The following is a 15,602-nucleotide window of genomic DNA, read 5'->3' on the forward strand; positions in this document are numbered from 1 at the left end:
TTTTGAAGACACCTTTTTACAATTTTCTACAGTATTGATGTGGAAGTTTTTAATCTTTCAACATGTTAATAAGGAATTACCAATGTATATTTGTTCTTAAATGTAGACTTTTACTTGTTTCAAAGCCAATAGCATTTAAAGAACTTAATTTAGAGTAACATTTTCTATTTCTGTGGTGCAAACAAGTAAATAAGCAGTTAGGTTAGGAAAGAGTAATGCTATTCACACCTTTCTTCTGATGCTGGTTTTGTTTTTTCTAAGTTTTATATTTGAGGACTAATTACAAATTGCTGACAGAGTAGAGGAATATGATTGGCCTTAAGAAAATACCTCTGTCCTTTGATTTATAAATAGATTTGGTTGGCATATTACTTGGATTTATGTGGAAAGGTGTAACTGTGCATACCAACTTATTCTTCTTTGTTTAACAATCATATGGAAGGTAATGATTCAGTTTCTAATGTAATTTTATATGTTACATTTTTGAAAAATTTACAGAGGTAGCTCCTCCATCCTTCAAAATAAAATAAATTTTTTTAAATAATTTTTTTTTTTATAGTGTGATTCCGGTGTTAGATTTCAGTACTGGAGGAAGATGTCTTCTGAAAGACATCACACAAAATAAACATCTGAGACATAGTTTTACTACAAAACAGGTGCTTTTGGTGAAGTAAAGAGTAAAGCAATAGATACTGTTCTGACCTAAATTGGGATGTGGTCAGCATTAATTTTTGCAGTATGCATACAGTTCCTATATTAAGTATATTCTGCATCTGTTGGTTGCTAAGTGCCCTACTGCTGGTAAAATTAATGTAACTAGAGTTCTTCTCATCATTTATTCTAATAGATATTAAACAGGTGTTAAATTGCCTGGACTTAAGTGCTGAAGATAGCAATAAAATTGGCTTCTATTTTTACTAGTTATATGAAGCTGTTTAACAGATCCAGTTGCTCAAGTGTGCTTTGGATGGCAGTTCAGTTTCATAGACTGGCCATATCGGGGCAAGGAGAGGCCGTGGAAAAAAAACAGTGCAGCATTTGATAATGTCAGCATCTGTTATCCCTGTCAAGGAGACAGTTGAAATGTTTGAGTTACACCAGTGTCAGCAGATGCCCAGAGTTTAATATGTACTCAGTTAAAAATGAACAGCTGATCTAAGTGATGGATGTGACATTTTATAGTGATTGAAAATACTCTTAGATATGTTAAGCTAATCTTGTAAGCACCAGAAGCAGTATATAATTTCACTTCTGAAAAGAAGTAACAGATGCTATCATTTGTTTTCTAAGGATTATATTTTCATATAAATATAAGAAAGTTTATAATTTTAAGAAAATAAATTAAAGATATTTATGTAAAATATTCTCAGTTGCTGGAGTGTCTTAAAGTAGTTATTAAAAGCTTCTATCCATGTAGACTAACAAGTATAATTTATCAAGAGAAAATACATCATAAACATAGTAATATGCGAGTATTCTACAGAGGAACTTGTAATTTTTATATATATATCTTCAGTTTTTTGATAATGAAAGACACACGTAGTTTAACATGACAAATGGAATAGGAAGCATTATGGTCCTGTTTGTGAATGATTAGAGAGAAGGGTTATTGGTTTTGGGGAGGCCTCCTTGGTAATGCTGGGTAGAGACATACAATACTACAGATTGAACTCGGGGTTTTGCTGAGCTAGGCATGCACTTTGTCCTGTGGAGCTATCTCCTTCACCCAGGAAGGGCTGTTAATTGACTTTTTTTGTTAAAAACCATAGAATTTTAAAATCATGAGAGTTTTAGAATTTCCATTAATATGTAGTAATTTTTGTATGCCACCATATCAAATCATCATTGATTACTTTCTAATATGACTATAAAGTAAAAATTATTTTGGACAATTAACTAGTATTACAGTTAGCTAGTCTTACAGCAATTTCTGTTCAACATGTAACCCAAGTTAAAAATATTACCATGTTTTCATACATATCTAAATATTTCACACTTTTACACTTTTAAGATTTAATATATCACTATAATGTTTCTTTTGTTATAGAAGCTTAAAGCAAGTATTGCTTTTATTCCTAAGAGCTTTGACATTTTTAATATATAAAAATCGTATACAAATTGTATTTTGATATTAAAAGTAATAGGCCTGTACTGTTTATAAACATTGGGTTATAGTTACATAGTACCAATTAAATATACATTATCCTATAGAAATTTATTTCTTAATTATAGAGCTTTTAATTTATATACTTCCTTTGGAGAAAGCAAATTCAAGGGTAATATAATTGATAATACAGAAAACATTTATTGGTTATTAGTATATCTGGTAGGATTACAGTTTTAATCCAGAATTTTGTTGTTATTCATACATAAATCTAAGTCCTAATTTATTCTAAGCACCAATTTAGCACTTACAGTGAAGACTGGGTTGAGAACCTATAAAGTTGAGTCTGCTTTAAAGGACAGAGTCTGCTTTATTGAGAATAGAATTTTACTTCACCAGATTATCTTTTAGGATTATGACTATGTAAGTAATTTCTTCGTAGCAGAAGAAAAACTTTCTTCAGAAATATCTCTAATATTAATAAATTACAAATTTTTCAAAATATGAATGTAATATAAGTTGAGTCAGTTTTATAATCTTGTTTTTCTTAAATCAGCATGACCTGATTATTTTAAATTAAGATCAAATTTTGGGGATTGAAAATAGGTCCTATGTATCGTTTATTCTTTTGTGCTAGTAATATTGTTTTGGTTTTATTTTTTGATAGTTTGATTTTATTTATGAAAGTAATTACATTTTAAAATGTGAAATATAAACTCAAGGTTTAAAAGGAATCTCATAGTTTTAAGTTTGGAACTTTTCTCTACAAATTGTTTAACGACATTTAGCTTTTTCTATTTAAGAAGTGGTTATGTTTTTGTGGTGTTAGTATTGGCAACAATCATATATCTTTAAAGCTAAGTTCATTCACATCAAATGAAACAGGCTTTTCTTCTGCTGTCAGATATCTGTTTCCCACTTGGTAGTTTATCACCTACCAAAAGTACATACTTCTTTACATTCCATAGCATTCTATGTTCATATGGGTACATAAAGAAGTATGTACTCTTGAGTAGGTTTATCACTAAGTTGTTCGCTGTAGAAACATGATATGTTTTGTATACCCAGTTGCTAGTATAATATTCGGCTTATTAGTATAGAGCAAAGGCTGATCATTTGTAGCGACTACTAATGATTAAGTTATTTAATAGATTTACCTGCAGCATGCCATTAGTGTCAGTTATGCTTCCTTGGTCTTGGTAGATTTAGATACCTCTAAAGATTTTTTTCATCTTTGTCTTGGTTCGGTTTCTTTTGCAAGAGATAAATGGAATCAGTGATGTTTACAGAATATATTTCAGAAATTCGTAAGATAAACCTAATGTTTCTTCAGTCTTCAAATTGAATTTCTTCTTATTTTGTAGTTGCTTCTCAATCCTACAAGTTAGATAGTAATTGATTTAGTACAAATTATTTTTTCAAACTAGGTGACATTAAAATGTTACTGAGTAACCAGTTAATACTTCTAATATTGACTGACATTGTAGTAAGAAGGAAAACCAATTCCTTTTAGTGTAGCAAATAAACTGAGTTTTATTTTTTTATTTCAATTTTTTTGCTGTAGTACTAATATTGCCACCTTATTCCTTCTTGTTTGTTCTCCCCCATGTTCCCTTTTCTCCCCTCCTGCCCTTTTGAAACCTCACGAACAGAATTTTTAAAGGTGATAAATTTTTTTAAGGTCATTCAGAGAAACTCAAGAACATTGGACAACTTTTTGATCATTTCTTTGTCTATTAGTTACCTGAATTTTGTAGCTTTGTGCTTTTCTGTACTGAATATACATTTAAATAGATTATAAATACCTAATTTTGGTTAGTTTAGTTATTTTTAAGTCATTTTAGTATGAAAAATAGTTACCAGAATAGTCAACTTTTTCAAAGTTTCCTTTAAAAGAACTGAAAGGTGTGGAATACTTGCGTTTTAGCTTGATCATTTAGCATGAAAATAAATTACAGCTCTTAAGTTGCCTTTAATTATATTAAAAAGCTAGTTTATAAGAAATTTATTTATTTGGGAAAGGAGTAGAGGAAAGTCAGGGAAGTAGAATTTCTGCAGCTTGTGATAAAAAGCTAGTGTGCGGCTCAGAGAGTGCAAATCAGAACATAGCGGCAGATAGTCCAGTACTACAGCAGTTTCAGCATTGCAGCATTAGAATTTTACAGTGTACATTTTGATTTATATTTGTGGTCAACTCTTAGAAGCTGTGAAAGTATTTTCTAATTACCCAGATATCTCAAGGGGCTAAATCTAGAAATAGAGGGCTAATAGGTTTTTAGAGATAGCTTTACTTGGAAGTGGAATGTGATTTACTAGGGATACAAAAGCATTTAACATCAAACAACAAAGACTAAATCTTTACTCATGCAAATGACAGTAATGAATTTGTACAGTTTTGAGATCAAGAGCTATCTGCAATGATATTTAAACATTGCTTTTTTACGCTAACATAAGCTTTCCACTCTGAACTGTGAGATCATGCCATACCTAGATACAATCTAACAATAAAATAAAACATCACGTTAGTAATAGGTAATCATGCAAAAGGTCACAAGTATTTTTACAGTACATGCCATGGTGCTCGGTTACCTGTAAGCTTAGTGTCATGCAGCCTTTGCAGCAGGAGAGGTAATGACCTAGAGAGTCACAGCAGCAGCCATCTCTTCTTGATTGTTCCTTCACTCTATTCGCTGATTCAGCACTTCTTTTCATGCGCTGGGAGAGGGAAAGTAAAGGGGAAAGTATCAGTGAACACAGAATCTCACCTTTTAAGATAATTTCAGAACCAGTGAACAAATTCTTGCTCGCTTCTTTTCCCTTAAACAGAAAACTAGAATTAAATCAGATCAGTGCTGGCCATTTGATCTGAAATGTATTGCTAGTTTTGCACAGATAGGAGTACTCTGTGGAAATTTAAGCAACAAAGCAATGTGGCTAATAACCAAGAAAATAAATCTAGCTTTCTCAAATGAAATGCTTCGGAAGATAGAAAAAAGTTGCAGAAGTTATTTTCCTAATCTTAAAAGACAACCCTCCCACCCCTCAAACAAAGCACAGCTCTCCCCCACACCCCCAAGTAACTGTTAACATTCACCCTTTTTTTTCCTTTGACCACCAGAATACATTGGGTTCTTCTGACTTCTCAGGAAATATTCTGCACCTTTCTTGTTTTGAGTTTTGTTTTGTTTTTGATATTTTGATTTCCAGGATTAATTGGTCGATCTGTATTGAAGCTACCTTGTCATATCCAGAGGTCAAGTCTGCAAGCAAGGTCAGGACTTCCACATGGTCACTACAGAGGTTAACTTAAAGTCTTCCCTCAGTGGCCACAGCCTAAACTGTTACAGCTTTATAGGCAGCTAAGCATTTGAAACATGCACTCCCAGGCAAACAGGCTCTCTTGTGCCTCTCTCTTCCCTGACCATATTTAGTCAACCATAGCAAAAAATAGTCTCTCAGCTGTCGATTGTCGATCCAAAAGCTGAGAAAGCCTCTATCTTGCTTTCTGCCTATTGATTGTTCATCCTGCGGTCCAAACACTGCTTTGCCATTTGTCCTTTTTTTTTTTTTTAAAGCACTGCCAAATAAAGCGGTCTCTCATGTTTCCACTTACAATTCCCAGATTTTCACTGAGCTTGCGCTGTGACTAGGAAAGCCTGATGCGGCTGTCACTATACTTAGAAGCACTGCAGGGGAAAAAGGAAAGGGGAAAAATACTACACTGGCTAGTAGCAAGATAGTTTTTGGACAGATATGGAACTCATGAACTCTCTTACGTGCCAAAATATATTTCATAGCCAGATTTTTTGTTGTAAAAATAATTGCAAATGATATTTTACATAGCCAAAACCCTGAAGGGATTTTGTAGGTCTATCTTTAGAACAAGATGTTGCCATATATGCTTTTAAAATTTAATGAGTAAGGTTTAAATGGAAAACAACATAGAAATGGTATCTAAAATCTGTATATGACAGGTGGAGAGAATAAATATCTTTAAACTTTTCTTTTTTTTTTTCTTTTCTTTTTTTTTTTTTTTTGCTTTTTGGGTCCCACAGGGGTTACTCCTGGCTCTACACTCAGGAATTACTCCTGGCCATGCTCAGGGGACCATATGGGATGCTGGGAATCAAACCCGGGTCGGCCGCATGCAAGGCAAACGCCCTCCCCACTGTGCCATTGCTCCAGCTTCGAGAATAAATATCTTTAAAGATGAGAGTAGTTCTATGCATAAAATCTTAGAAATATTATAGACATCTTTAAATTTGTGCCAATATCAGTTTTTTTATAGTGTTCATGTGGAAAATAGAATTTCTAAGTAATTGTACTGTTAAAATGATGCATAGAACTATTAAACTATATTTTATTAGCTTTTTTTATAAGTTTGAATAATCCATTTCTGCTAGCTTTTGTAGGAGTAAGAGTATTTTTCCCCCTCCAACAAAAACTTCTATAAGGTAATAAATACCAGGCATTCTTCTAAGCCCTTTTAATTTTTATATCAATTTTATGAGATAGAATTTGTGATTCTTCTCATATTTTATAAATGAGAAAGTGGGAACAAAGGACATAAGTAATTGCTTTAAGTTCCTAACCATTCAGTGAAAGAAAATAAAAACTACCCATTCATCTATTAAAGTGATTTTCATGGATAGATAGCATATTGGTATATACCCACCCAGACTTCTTGTCTGTAACCATTTCACATAGTGTTATATATCAAACCAAATAGTTTCAGACTGTTACATAACTACCCTGCTTTTTGCATCCCCAGTATCTTCTCTTTGGATTAATTGATCTTATTAATAAGTTTCATGATGGAGATTTGGGACTGTGTTTCAATAAATGTTTATTAAATGCCTTATATGTTCTATTTTAATATAAGAAATACTAATATTAAATATTTATATTTAGTATTTCTTTTTATATAAGAAATAAAAATCTGTATGACCTCCTTCCTTTTGCTACTGTGACTTGTTTGAAAATGTTGTGTATCTCTGAAGAAAGATTGCAAAGCTTGGCTAGCCCTAAAAATGAACCCAGTGCCATTTGGCTGTTACATACCAGTGAAGACAGCTGCTTGCTTAGAACTCATTTGTTCATCATTCAGCAAACGTTTGAGTATTACCATGTGCCAGGGATTATACTAGGCACCATTATTAGTTGTTCTGGAACTCAATGCTTTTTTGGCTCTGTTCACAAATGCCTTGCTTTACTGGTAGTACGATCTTATCTTTAAACTATCCTTGCCCTTAACCTCTTGGGAAGCAACCAGGTGAGACAAAAAAGAGTAAGCACTAGGGAAACTGTATCTCAGACACTGTGCTCCAAAGGTGAGAATCTGTTAATATTTTAATAAAACTACTGATTTATTGAACTAGTAACATCTTTGTCGCAGGAACTCTGTAGGGTCTCAGTGTAATTTTAGTGATTTCTTTTATCCCCCAAAGCCTCAAATTGCATGGATTTCCCACATGGAGTTTATAGATCACTGTCCTTAAACTAACAAGTTTTGAGTCACATTAGGCTTAAATCTTTTTTTTTTTTGGGGGGGGGTTTGGGTCACACCTGGCGATGCACAGGGGTTACTCCTGGCTCATGCACTCAGGAATTACTCCTGGCGGTGCTTGGGGGACCATAAGGGATGCTGGTAATCGAACCCAGGTCGGCCTCGTGCCAGGCAAATGCCCTACCCACTGTGCTATTGCTCCAGCCCCAGGCTTAAGTCTTAATTAAAACTTAATGTTCAGAGATTTGTTGTCTTTTTTTTCTACATCTTATAACTGTTTCACCATCACTTGTAACATTTTCCCATTTCAGTGTTTTTTATGGGGAGCACCCCAAGTGATACTCAAGTTGTCCCTGGGGGCCACTGTCAGTGATACTTGGTTGGTTACTCAGTGGTATTCCTGCGCCCTGTGGCACCAGGGCCACCCTGGCAGTGCTGGGGACCTTCGGGATCACAGTCAGCAATATTTGGGGGCCTCTGGGAGCTGTTCTAGAGGCCATGTTGTGCGAGGGATTGAACCTGGTCAGGTGCTTGCCTTGATTTTGCCTTAACTCTTGAACTAGCTGGACCTTCTATTTTAAAAAATTAATCTCATATATATAACACCTTAGGAAAAACTGTCCTAACATATATTTTTTTGTTGTGGTGGGGGATGGGAATCCTCCTGGCAGTGCTCAAGGCTTACTCCTGGTTCTCCTCAGGAATCACTCCTGACTGGGTTCCGGGGACAATGGGGGATGCTGGAGTTGAACCAAAGGGATCATTCATCTACCCACCATACTATATTTCTAGCCCCATAATATGTATTTTTCTGTTATTCTTGCCCTTATAGTTCTCTTGGCTGAATCATATGAGTTCATGTTTTTACTGTCTTTTTAAGGTGTAATAAAAGTCATACATATTTTGTATACGTTATATCTATGTATTACATATCAGTGCTGCCCTTGCCAAGCACAACACTTTAACTGGGACCTCCCCAGTCTCAGGAGGTGTCATGAGGCCACTCCAGTAATTCTTGGACTAGTGGTGTAGGCCTGACATTTGTCAAGTGCTTGGGCAAGTGAGACTGCTTTTTTCAGACCTGCAGTGCAGGGAGCCACTACTGTGTGCAGTGCTTGTGGGTCACCAGGGCCACCTCTGGAATTGAACTCACCCTCAAGCATTGCAAGGTATATGCCCTGTACCTTTGAGCTATCTTTAAGTTTAGCATTTTTTTAGGATCTTGGGTCCAGTCTTGGGAAACTGGGAAGGGGGGCCACACCAGTGGTGCTAAGGGCTTACTCCTGACTCTGCTTAGGGATCACTTCTGGTGGTGCTCAGGAGATTGTACATAGTGTCAGAGATCTCCTGGACATCAAGCCCAGGTTGGCCACATGTAAAGCAAATACCCGCTCTGTGAGATTATTTCTCTAGCCCCAAGTCTTAGAAAGCTATGAGTTGATAAATCTATTAAGGAAGGTTTTACTCAAATTGTAAGTTTTTCTCATCATATCTTTGTTGGCAAAAATTTTGATGTATGGTAGAAAAAGTTGCTTCTAATTTTCCTTTTCATTTTTTGAAAGTCAGGTATTGTTTTTCCTTTTTCCTTTAAGAATCATCATTTCTTGAAGGTTGGGAATATGCCTCGGTGGAGAATACTTGTCTTGCATTTGTAAAACTCTGGGTTCAATTTCTGGCATTGCCAATAATGGGTATCATTTTATCATTTTAAAGTATTATCCCTTTCTTCTTTGATTTTATCTTTGATAGTCTGTGATGAAATTGATATTTTTCTCCTTTGGAATTTTTTTTTTTACTGATTCCTAAATTTAAAATATTAAATCAGAATTTTCGCTCTTTGTGTTGTCAATTGAATTAGGCAGTGCCAAAAGACACAATAGAGTTTTTATTTTTTTTTATTTTTGGGTCACACCTGGCGATGCACAGGGATTACTCCTGGCTCTGCACTCAGGAATTACCCCTGGCCGTGCTCAGGGGACCATATGGGATGCTGGAATTTGAACCTGGCTTGGGCACGTGCAAGGCAAACGCCCTACCTGCTGTCCTATCTCTCCAGCCCCCAATAGAGCTTTAATTATAGTTGTCAGTGCTAGGGATTGAACTCTAGGTCTCCGTGTATAAAGCAAGTACTCTGAGCCACATCTCCAGTGTGTATGTATGTCTTATTCTGTAATTTGTGGTAATCTGCTGTAGAATTTATATTATTTGTACATATTTGCCCAACTTTGGTATTGTTACCTGCTTTAAAAATCTTTTGGTGATAGTACAGCCTTGCACCCGGCAGTCTGGGTTTGATCCCTGGCATATGGTCCGCATATGGTTCTACTAGCCCTGCCAGTAGAATCTGAGCAGAGGGCAGGAATCAGCCTTAAGCACCATCAGTTCTCGCCCCCAAAACACAAAATTTTAGATGGTATGATTTATAAACTCTTTACTAATAGTATTAGGCAAAAAGTGTTTTAATACCATATCCTCCACCTGAGTTTGCCCCACCCAGTCTGCCACCCCTACCCACTCTGTCTCCACCGTGGTATGCTCAGTTGTGTAGGCTAGTTCTCACGTTTTGTTGCCTCTTGTGTATTTCCTTATTGTTTCCTTTGTATTCTACATATGAGACAAGTCATTAGGTTACTCTGCGTTTATGAACTTTAGTTTTGTTAATAGATATTCACTTTTGATCCAAGGTATCTCACAAAGCTAGAATTATGCCTTTATAGAGATACATGTCTTTTCCCTTTGATTTTTGGTTCTTTCATAACATATTCATTTTGTGTCTTTCCTAGTCCTAGTGTTTGAAACTTTATTTAAACACCTTGATTTAAATACTAACAGTTGTTTCAGGTATTCCCTATTCCAACACAAGTCTCACCACCGGTGTAACCTTGCCTCCACCAGTGTTCCCAGTTTCTCATTCACCCCCTCACCCCCAGCCTGTCTCAAAATGATTTGTATTACCTGTTACAACATATATCTCACAGTGGCGTTACTAAGGTCATTGTCTGAGGATTTACTGGGACAGTTCTTTGAGCTGTTAGGAGCTAGTTGAGCTTTTGTTACTGTTTTCTCTCACTGAGTTTGGACTGGAGTGATCGGGTAGGGTGTTTGCCTTGCATGTGGCCGACCCAGGTTCGATTCCTCCATCCCTCTCGGAGAGTCCGGCAAGCTACTGAGAGTATCCTGCCCGCACGGCAGAGCCTGGCAAGCTACCTGTGGCATATTCAATATGCCAAAAACAGTAACAACATGTCTCACAATGGAGATGCTACTGGTGCCTGCTGGAGCAAATCGATGAACAATGGGACGACAGTGCTACTGAGTTTAGTGGGTTTCTATGCAACTTTTCCATGTAATTTGCTGTGCTCTTACTGAGTTGTCAGTACTGTGAAATTTGGTATGTCACGCATATGCGGCTGGGTGCTCCAGGAGCTGTGGAACTGGGATGATTCAGCAGTTGGCATCTCTCCGAGATTAGTTGTAGAGCTGGGCTATTTATATGCTGGAGGAAGTTGGATGTGGGTGGTTGGGCACTGGGTCTTCCAGCAGGGTGGGGACTTAGGTGCCCCCACCCCAAGATCTGAACCCAGAGACTGGGCCTAACTGGGACAGCTCAGCTGTTTCATCTCTTCCTTCTATTCTGTTCAGATTTTGTTCCCCAAATGGTGATAGTTTGTCTCTTCAAATAAAGTTAGATGTTGGTATTTTGAAAAATTGAACAACTGTTTAAGGCACAGTCTTCCCTTCCTTTTCTCCTTCCTTTATTAGTTGTGGTTACCAGTGGCGCTTAAGGGTGCATGGAGTGCTAGGGTTGAACCCCAGGAATTTGAACATGAAAGAAAGGCATGTACTCTACCATTTGTGCCCTTTCATATCTCTGGTTTGCTCTTTCCTTTTTCCCTTATTTCTCCCACCCTTCCCTTCCTCCCTCCCACCCACCACACCCACCAGTGTTGAGGTATCATTGCTGATGGGACTCCGGAGACTATATGTAGTGTAGGGTATTGAACCCAGGACAGTTAAGTTCTAGGCAAGCGTCCTGCCCACTCTATCATCTCTGGCTCCTCATAATTTTCAGGAATAATCTTCTAATTTCATAGTTTCCCATGAATGTTTTTAAAGTAAAATAATATATTTTATTAATTATCACATTTAAATATCAAAATAATGCAAATTTTACTTTCAGTGCAATGCGTGTTTTACTCTCTAAACTACCAAGACCATGGATTGTGGATGAGAAGAAAGATGATGGTTATACTGCCTTGCATCTGGCTGCCCTTAATAATCATGTTGAAGTGGCTGAATTATTGGTACATCAGGTAAGGATAGGCAGTTTAATAATTTTGTTAGAAAATGATTTTTTTGTTATTAACTTTGTTGTCCGTACCAGTTAATACAGAGGATGCTGAATCATCTGAACCATTTGTAAACTCAAGGAGCTGAAATTCTATTATAGGAGCCATACAATAATCAAACATATAATTAGACAAAATTTGTTGTGTTTACTGCTCGGTTTAGAAAACCACCCCAGTGCAGAGCTAGATTAGTTGCAAAAGCTTTTTTGAGAAGCAAAAAATAATTGTTCCTGTGGCTCATGATGATTTCTACTCATTTACTTATTTCTTAATCAGCTGCTTATTAGGAGGCTGTAGTAAATTCCCGTGATACTCTTTAGAGAGAGTATTTTTGTATATTGGCCAGATACCCTATGAATTGGCTTAAATTATCATTGGTCATTCAGCAAGCAAAGTATAAATTCAGCAGATACTACTGATCAACTTTATTTATTTATTTTTATTTTATTTTATTGAATCACCATGTGGAAAATTACAATGCTTTCAGGCTTAAGTCTCAGTTATACAATGCTGAAACAACCACCCCTTCACCAGTACCCATTTTCCACCACAGAAAAGAAAAAAAAACCCAGTATACCTCCCATCCTGCCCCCCCCCACTGATAAATTTCACCTTACTTCCTCTTTACTTTGGTTACATTCAATAGAGTCAGACCTGTTGTGAAGAGATAAGAGGTCGCGAGGCCGCATGGTTTTGGATTTTTGTATTTTAGCAGCTAAGTCCAGGGAAATTTCTTCCATATATTGGATCATTGCAAGCTTGTAACTCTCATCTGTGGTTCTCATAATATGGCGGTTGCCATGCCACGCGCCCCCCCGCCCCCCAAGGATAAGGAGAGAGAGAGAGAGAGAAAGAGGAAGAAAGAAAGAAAGAAAGAAGGAAAGAAAGAAAGAAAGAAAGATCAGCAGATACTACTGATCAACTTTAATAATGAAAGTTTTTTTTTAATTTAATTAATTTTTTTTTTTTTTTTTTTTTGCCACACTTTGCAGAATTCAGGGCTTACTTTCCTGGCTCTGTTCTCAGGGATTCCTCTTAGCAGTCTTGGGCACCATGTGTGGTGCTAGGGATCAAACCTAGTTAGTCACGTGCAAGTCAGATGCCCTATCTGCTGTATTATAATCAAGAAAATTTAAAAATTAAATGAACAAAACCAACTGTTAGGATGTGGAGCAATTAGAATTCATCGTACATAGTTGATGTGTTTCAAAGTAGCGATTTTGGAATACAACATGGCAGTTTCTTATAAATTTAAATATATTATTTGTATTCCTGTATATAATACCTCTTGTGGGGATGAACCTGAGATGAGAGGACCCATTTTAATGCAAATCATTGTAGTAAATATTTCCTCAGAGTTTTATTCATAGTAGCCCCAAACTGGAAACAAACCTAATTAATGTCCATCAGTTTGTGCTTCAGTAAAGAATTATAATACACCCATACAATGACCTGTAGAAAATTTAAATGATGGGGGAGTTCAGGAAACTTCAGACTTTTCAGCTTTTAGTCACATGAATTTAAGGTAACAGTACTTTATCTGTAAGTCCTCTTATACTTAAGTGCTTTTGTATTTCATTCCCTTTCCTTAGTCAGTATGCGCATCAACTGTTCTCATCTAGACCTGTGACTTCCAGAACGTTTGGTAGGACTTACTATGCTCCCTTTAATAAGTATTTTTATGTAATATCTTGGTCTCTTACCCTCAAGCATACTTTCCTTTTAACTTGATTTGTTTCAGGAAGTTTGCTCTCTATCCACTTTTTCCTATTTTGCTAGCTGCTGTTATTAGAGAACAGTGTTTCAACAGCTAAAAGAGGAAAAAATGGTTAACAATATTCAGTGTTTTTTGTTTTTTTATCCCTCCTGAAGAGTTAGTGTTTTAATATTCTTTATTGTTTTCAAGTTTTAACTATGAAACTTTGTTCATTTTCCTCAGGGTAATGCAAACCTGGATATCCAGAATGTGAATCAACAAACTGCTTTACACCTTGCTGTTGAAAGACAGCACACCCAGATTGTGAGGGTAAAGTAAAGTGTTTGCTCACAAAAATCTTAGCTCCTCATTTTGTTTTAATTATATTTCTATGGCATCTTGGGAAGTCAGATGTCATGAGTTTTCAAAAGGCTTTGTTAGATGGCAGTTACAGATTTAGGGGACAGGGCGATAACATGTCGTACAGTACATGCTTGGATATGTAAGGCTCAAATTCTTTTATTTTATTTTTTAATTTTAATTTTTGTAGAGTTGTTAACAATAATTTATTATATTCAGTATTCCAATACCAGTTCCATCATCATTACGCCTTCTCACCACCATTATTTCAAATTTTCCCACCACTACTCATACCTGACCCAGAGGCAGATATTAAATAATTTATTTTTTCTTGTTTGTTAGGAATAATCTGTTAAAAATGATCCAAAAAAGTTTCCTCATCCTCGAGACATTAAACTCTTATATAAGAGATTATTAACATGTTGCTTACAGGTTGAGTCTTGTGTGCTAATATATTTTTGATTGAAACTGGTTGTCTTCTATTTCACACCCCATCAGATGTGGTGTACTGTTCCTGCTACATCAGTGCCTCAGAGAATGAGAATATTGCGTGTGCTCCAGGAATTCTAAATTCTTGGATAGAATTTAGAGATTCTATCTGTAGTTATTTTTTTTTTCTTTTTGTGTCATACTGGTGATGCTCAGGGGTTTATTCCTGGCTCTGCACTCAGGAATCAATCCTGGTGGTGCTCAGGGGACCATATGGGATGCCAGGATTGAATCTGGGTTGACCGCATGCAAGGCAAACACCCTATACACTGTACTATTGCTCTGGCCCCTGGAGTTAAATTTTTAACTGGATGGTGACTTTGGGGTCCAGGGGCATCACTGCAGCTGTGGCTCTCTTTCGAGTTTTATTTATACATCTCTGAATCATGGCCATTAATGAGCTTCTATGGCACCACAGGCAGTTTAAAGGCATGACTGCTAGGCTCCCAGAAGAACAGGGAGATGGGGGAAGGTAGCCCATTCCTGACTCCTTGCGAACCTGGAGATTTTGGTCACAAATCTCGAATTCTTGGGTTTTCCAGCAGATTCATGTTCCGTGAGGTTCTGGAGGTTTTTGGCTATTGGGGCCCTGTTGGGGCGAGTGATGGGCTTCACCCCCACCCCCCTTCCTCCCAGGATGCCCCAGTTAAGACTCAGCCTGTCATGAGGTCTGGAGGCATCTCTGCAGCTTGTGGCTCTCTTCTGACTTATTTGTGAGTCCGAGGCCCAAAATCGATTCCTAGCATTTCTTTGTTCTCAAGCACCTCTTGGGGTGGCCCTGGTGGTCCTTAAGGACAAGCAATGCTGCTTGGTATCACTGGGGATGACCCAGCTATATCCCTAGCTCTGAAAGGTATGCCCCTTTAAAAAATATATAATTTCACCATACTATTTCACATCAGCTAGGTAAAGAGTTTCAAGGTTTTTTTTTTTTTAAGAGTTTTACGTTTTCTTTGAATAAAGAGTTTTAATTTGTAACAGGGAAACTCTTACATCTGGAGCTTTATTATCTCATTCCTAGATTTGTGAATTCCAGGAATATGAAATCAGAATATTATACTACATATAAATTAGTTCTTAGAAACTCTATTTTTGGTT

The 15,602-nt window shown here is 36.6% G+C and overlaps 1 protein-coding gene and 1 long non-coding RNA gene across 2 annotated transcripts in view; one reads left to right on the forward strand and one right to left on the reverse strand.

Moving 5' to 3' along the window:
* The window catches only part of MIB1 (MIB E3 ubiquitin protein ligase 1), a 110,265-nt gene that overhangs the window by 67,352 nt on the left and 27,311 nt on the right, over window positions 1-15,602 (forward strand). Inside the window, exons 13-14 of the mRNA XM_012932164.2 lie at window positions 11,791-11,923; window positions 13,899-13,985. Of these exons, the coding sequence (XP_012787618.2) occupies window positions 11,791-11,923; window positions 13,899-13,985 (220 nt within the window). The remainder of the gene's footprint in view (window positions 1-11,790; window positions 11,924-13,898; window positions 13,986-15,602) is intronic.
* LOC129401991 (uncharacterized) lies at window positions 2,657-5,452 on the reverse strand. Its single transcript, XR_008628486.1, has 3 exons — window positions 5,342-5,452; window positions 4,694-4,819; window positions 2,657-3,481 (listed from the first exon to the last, which is right to left on the reverse strand). It is a non-coding gene; the product is annotated as an uncharacterized LOC129401991 (long non-coding RNA).

Source organism: Sorex araneus, chromosome 2, assembly GCF_027595985.1.
Source record: "Sorex araneus isolate mSorAra2 chromosome 2, mSorAra2.pri, whole genome shotgun sequence".
NCBI lineage: Eukaryota > Metazoa > Chordata > Mammalia > Eulipotyphla > Soricidae > Sorex > Sorex araneus.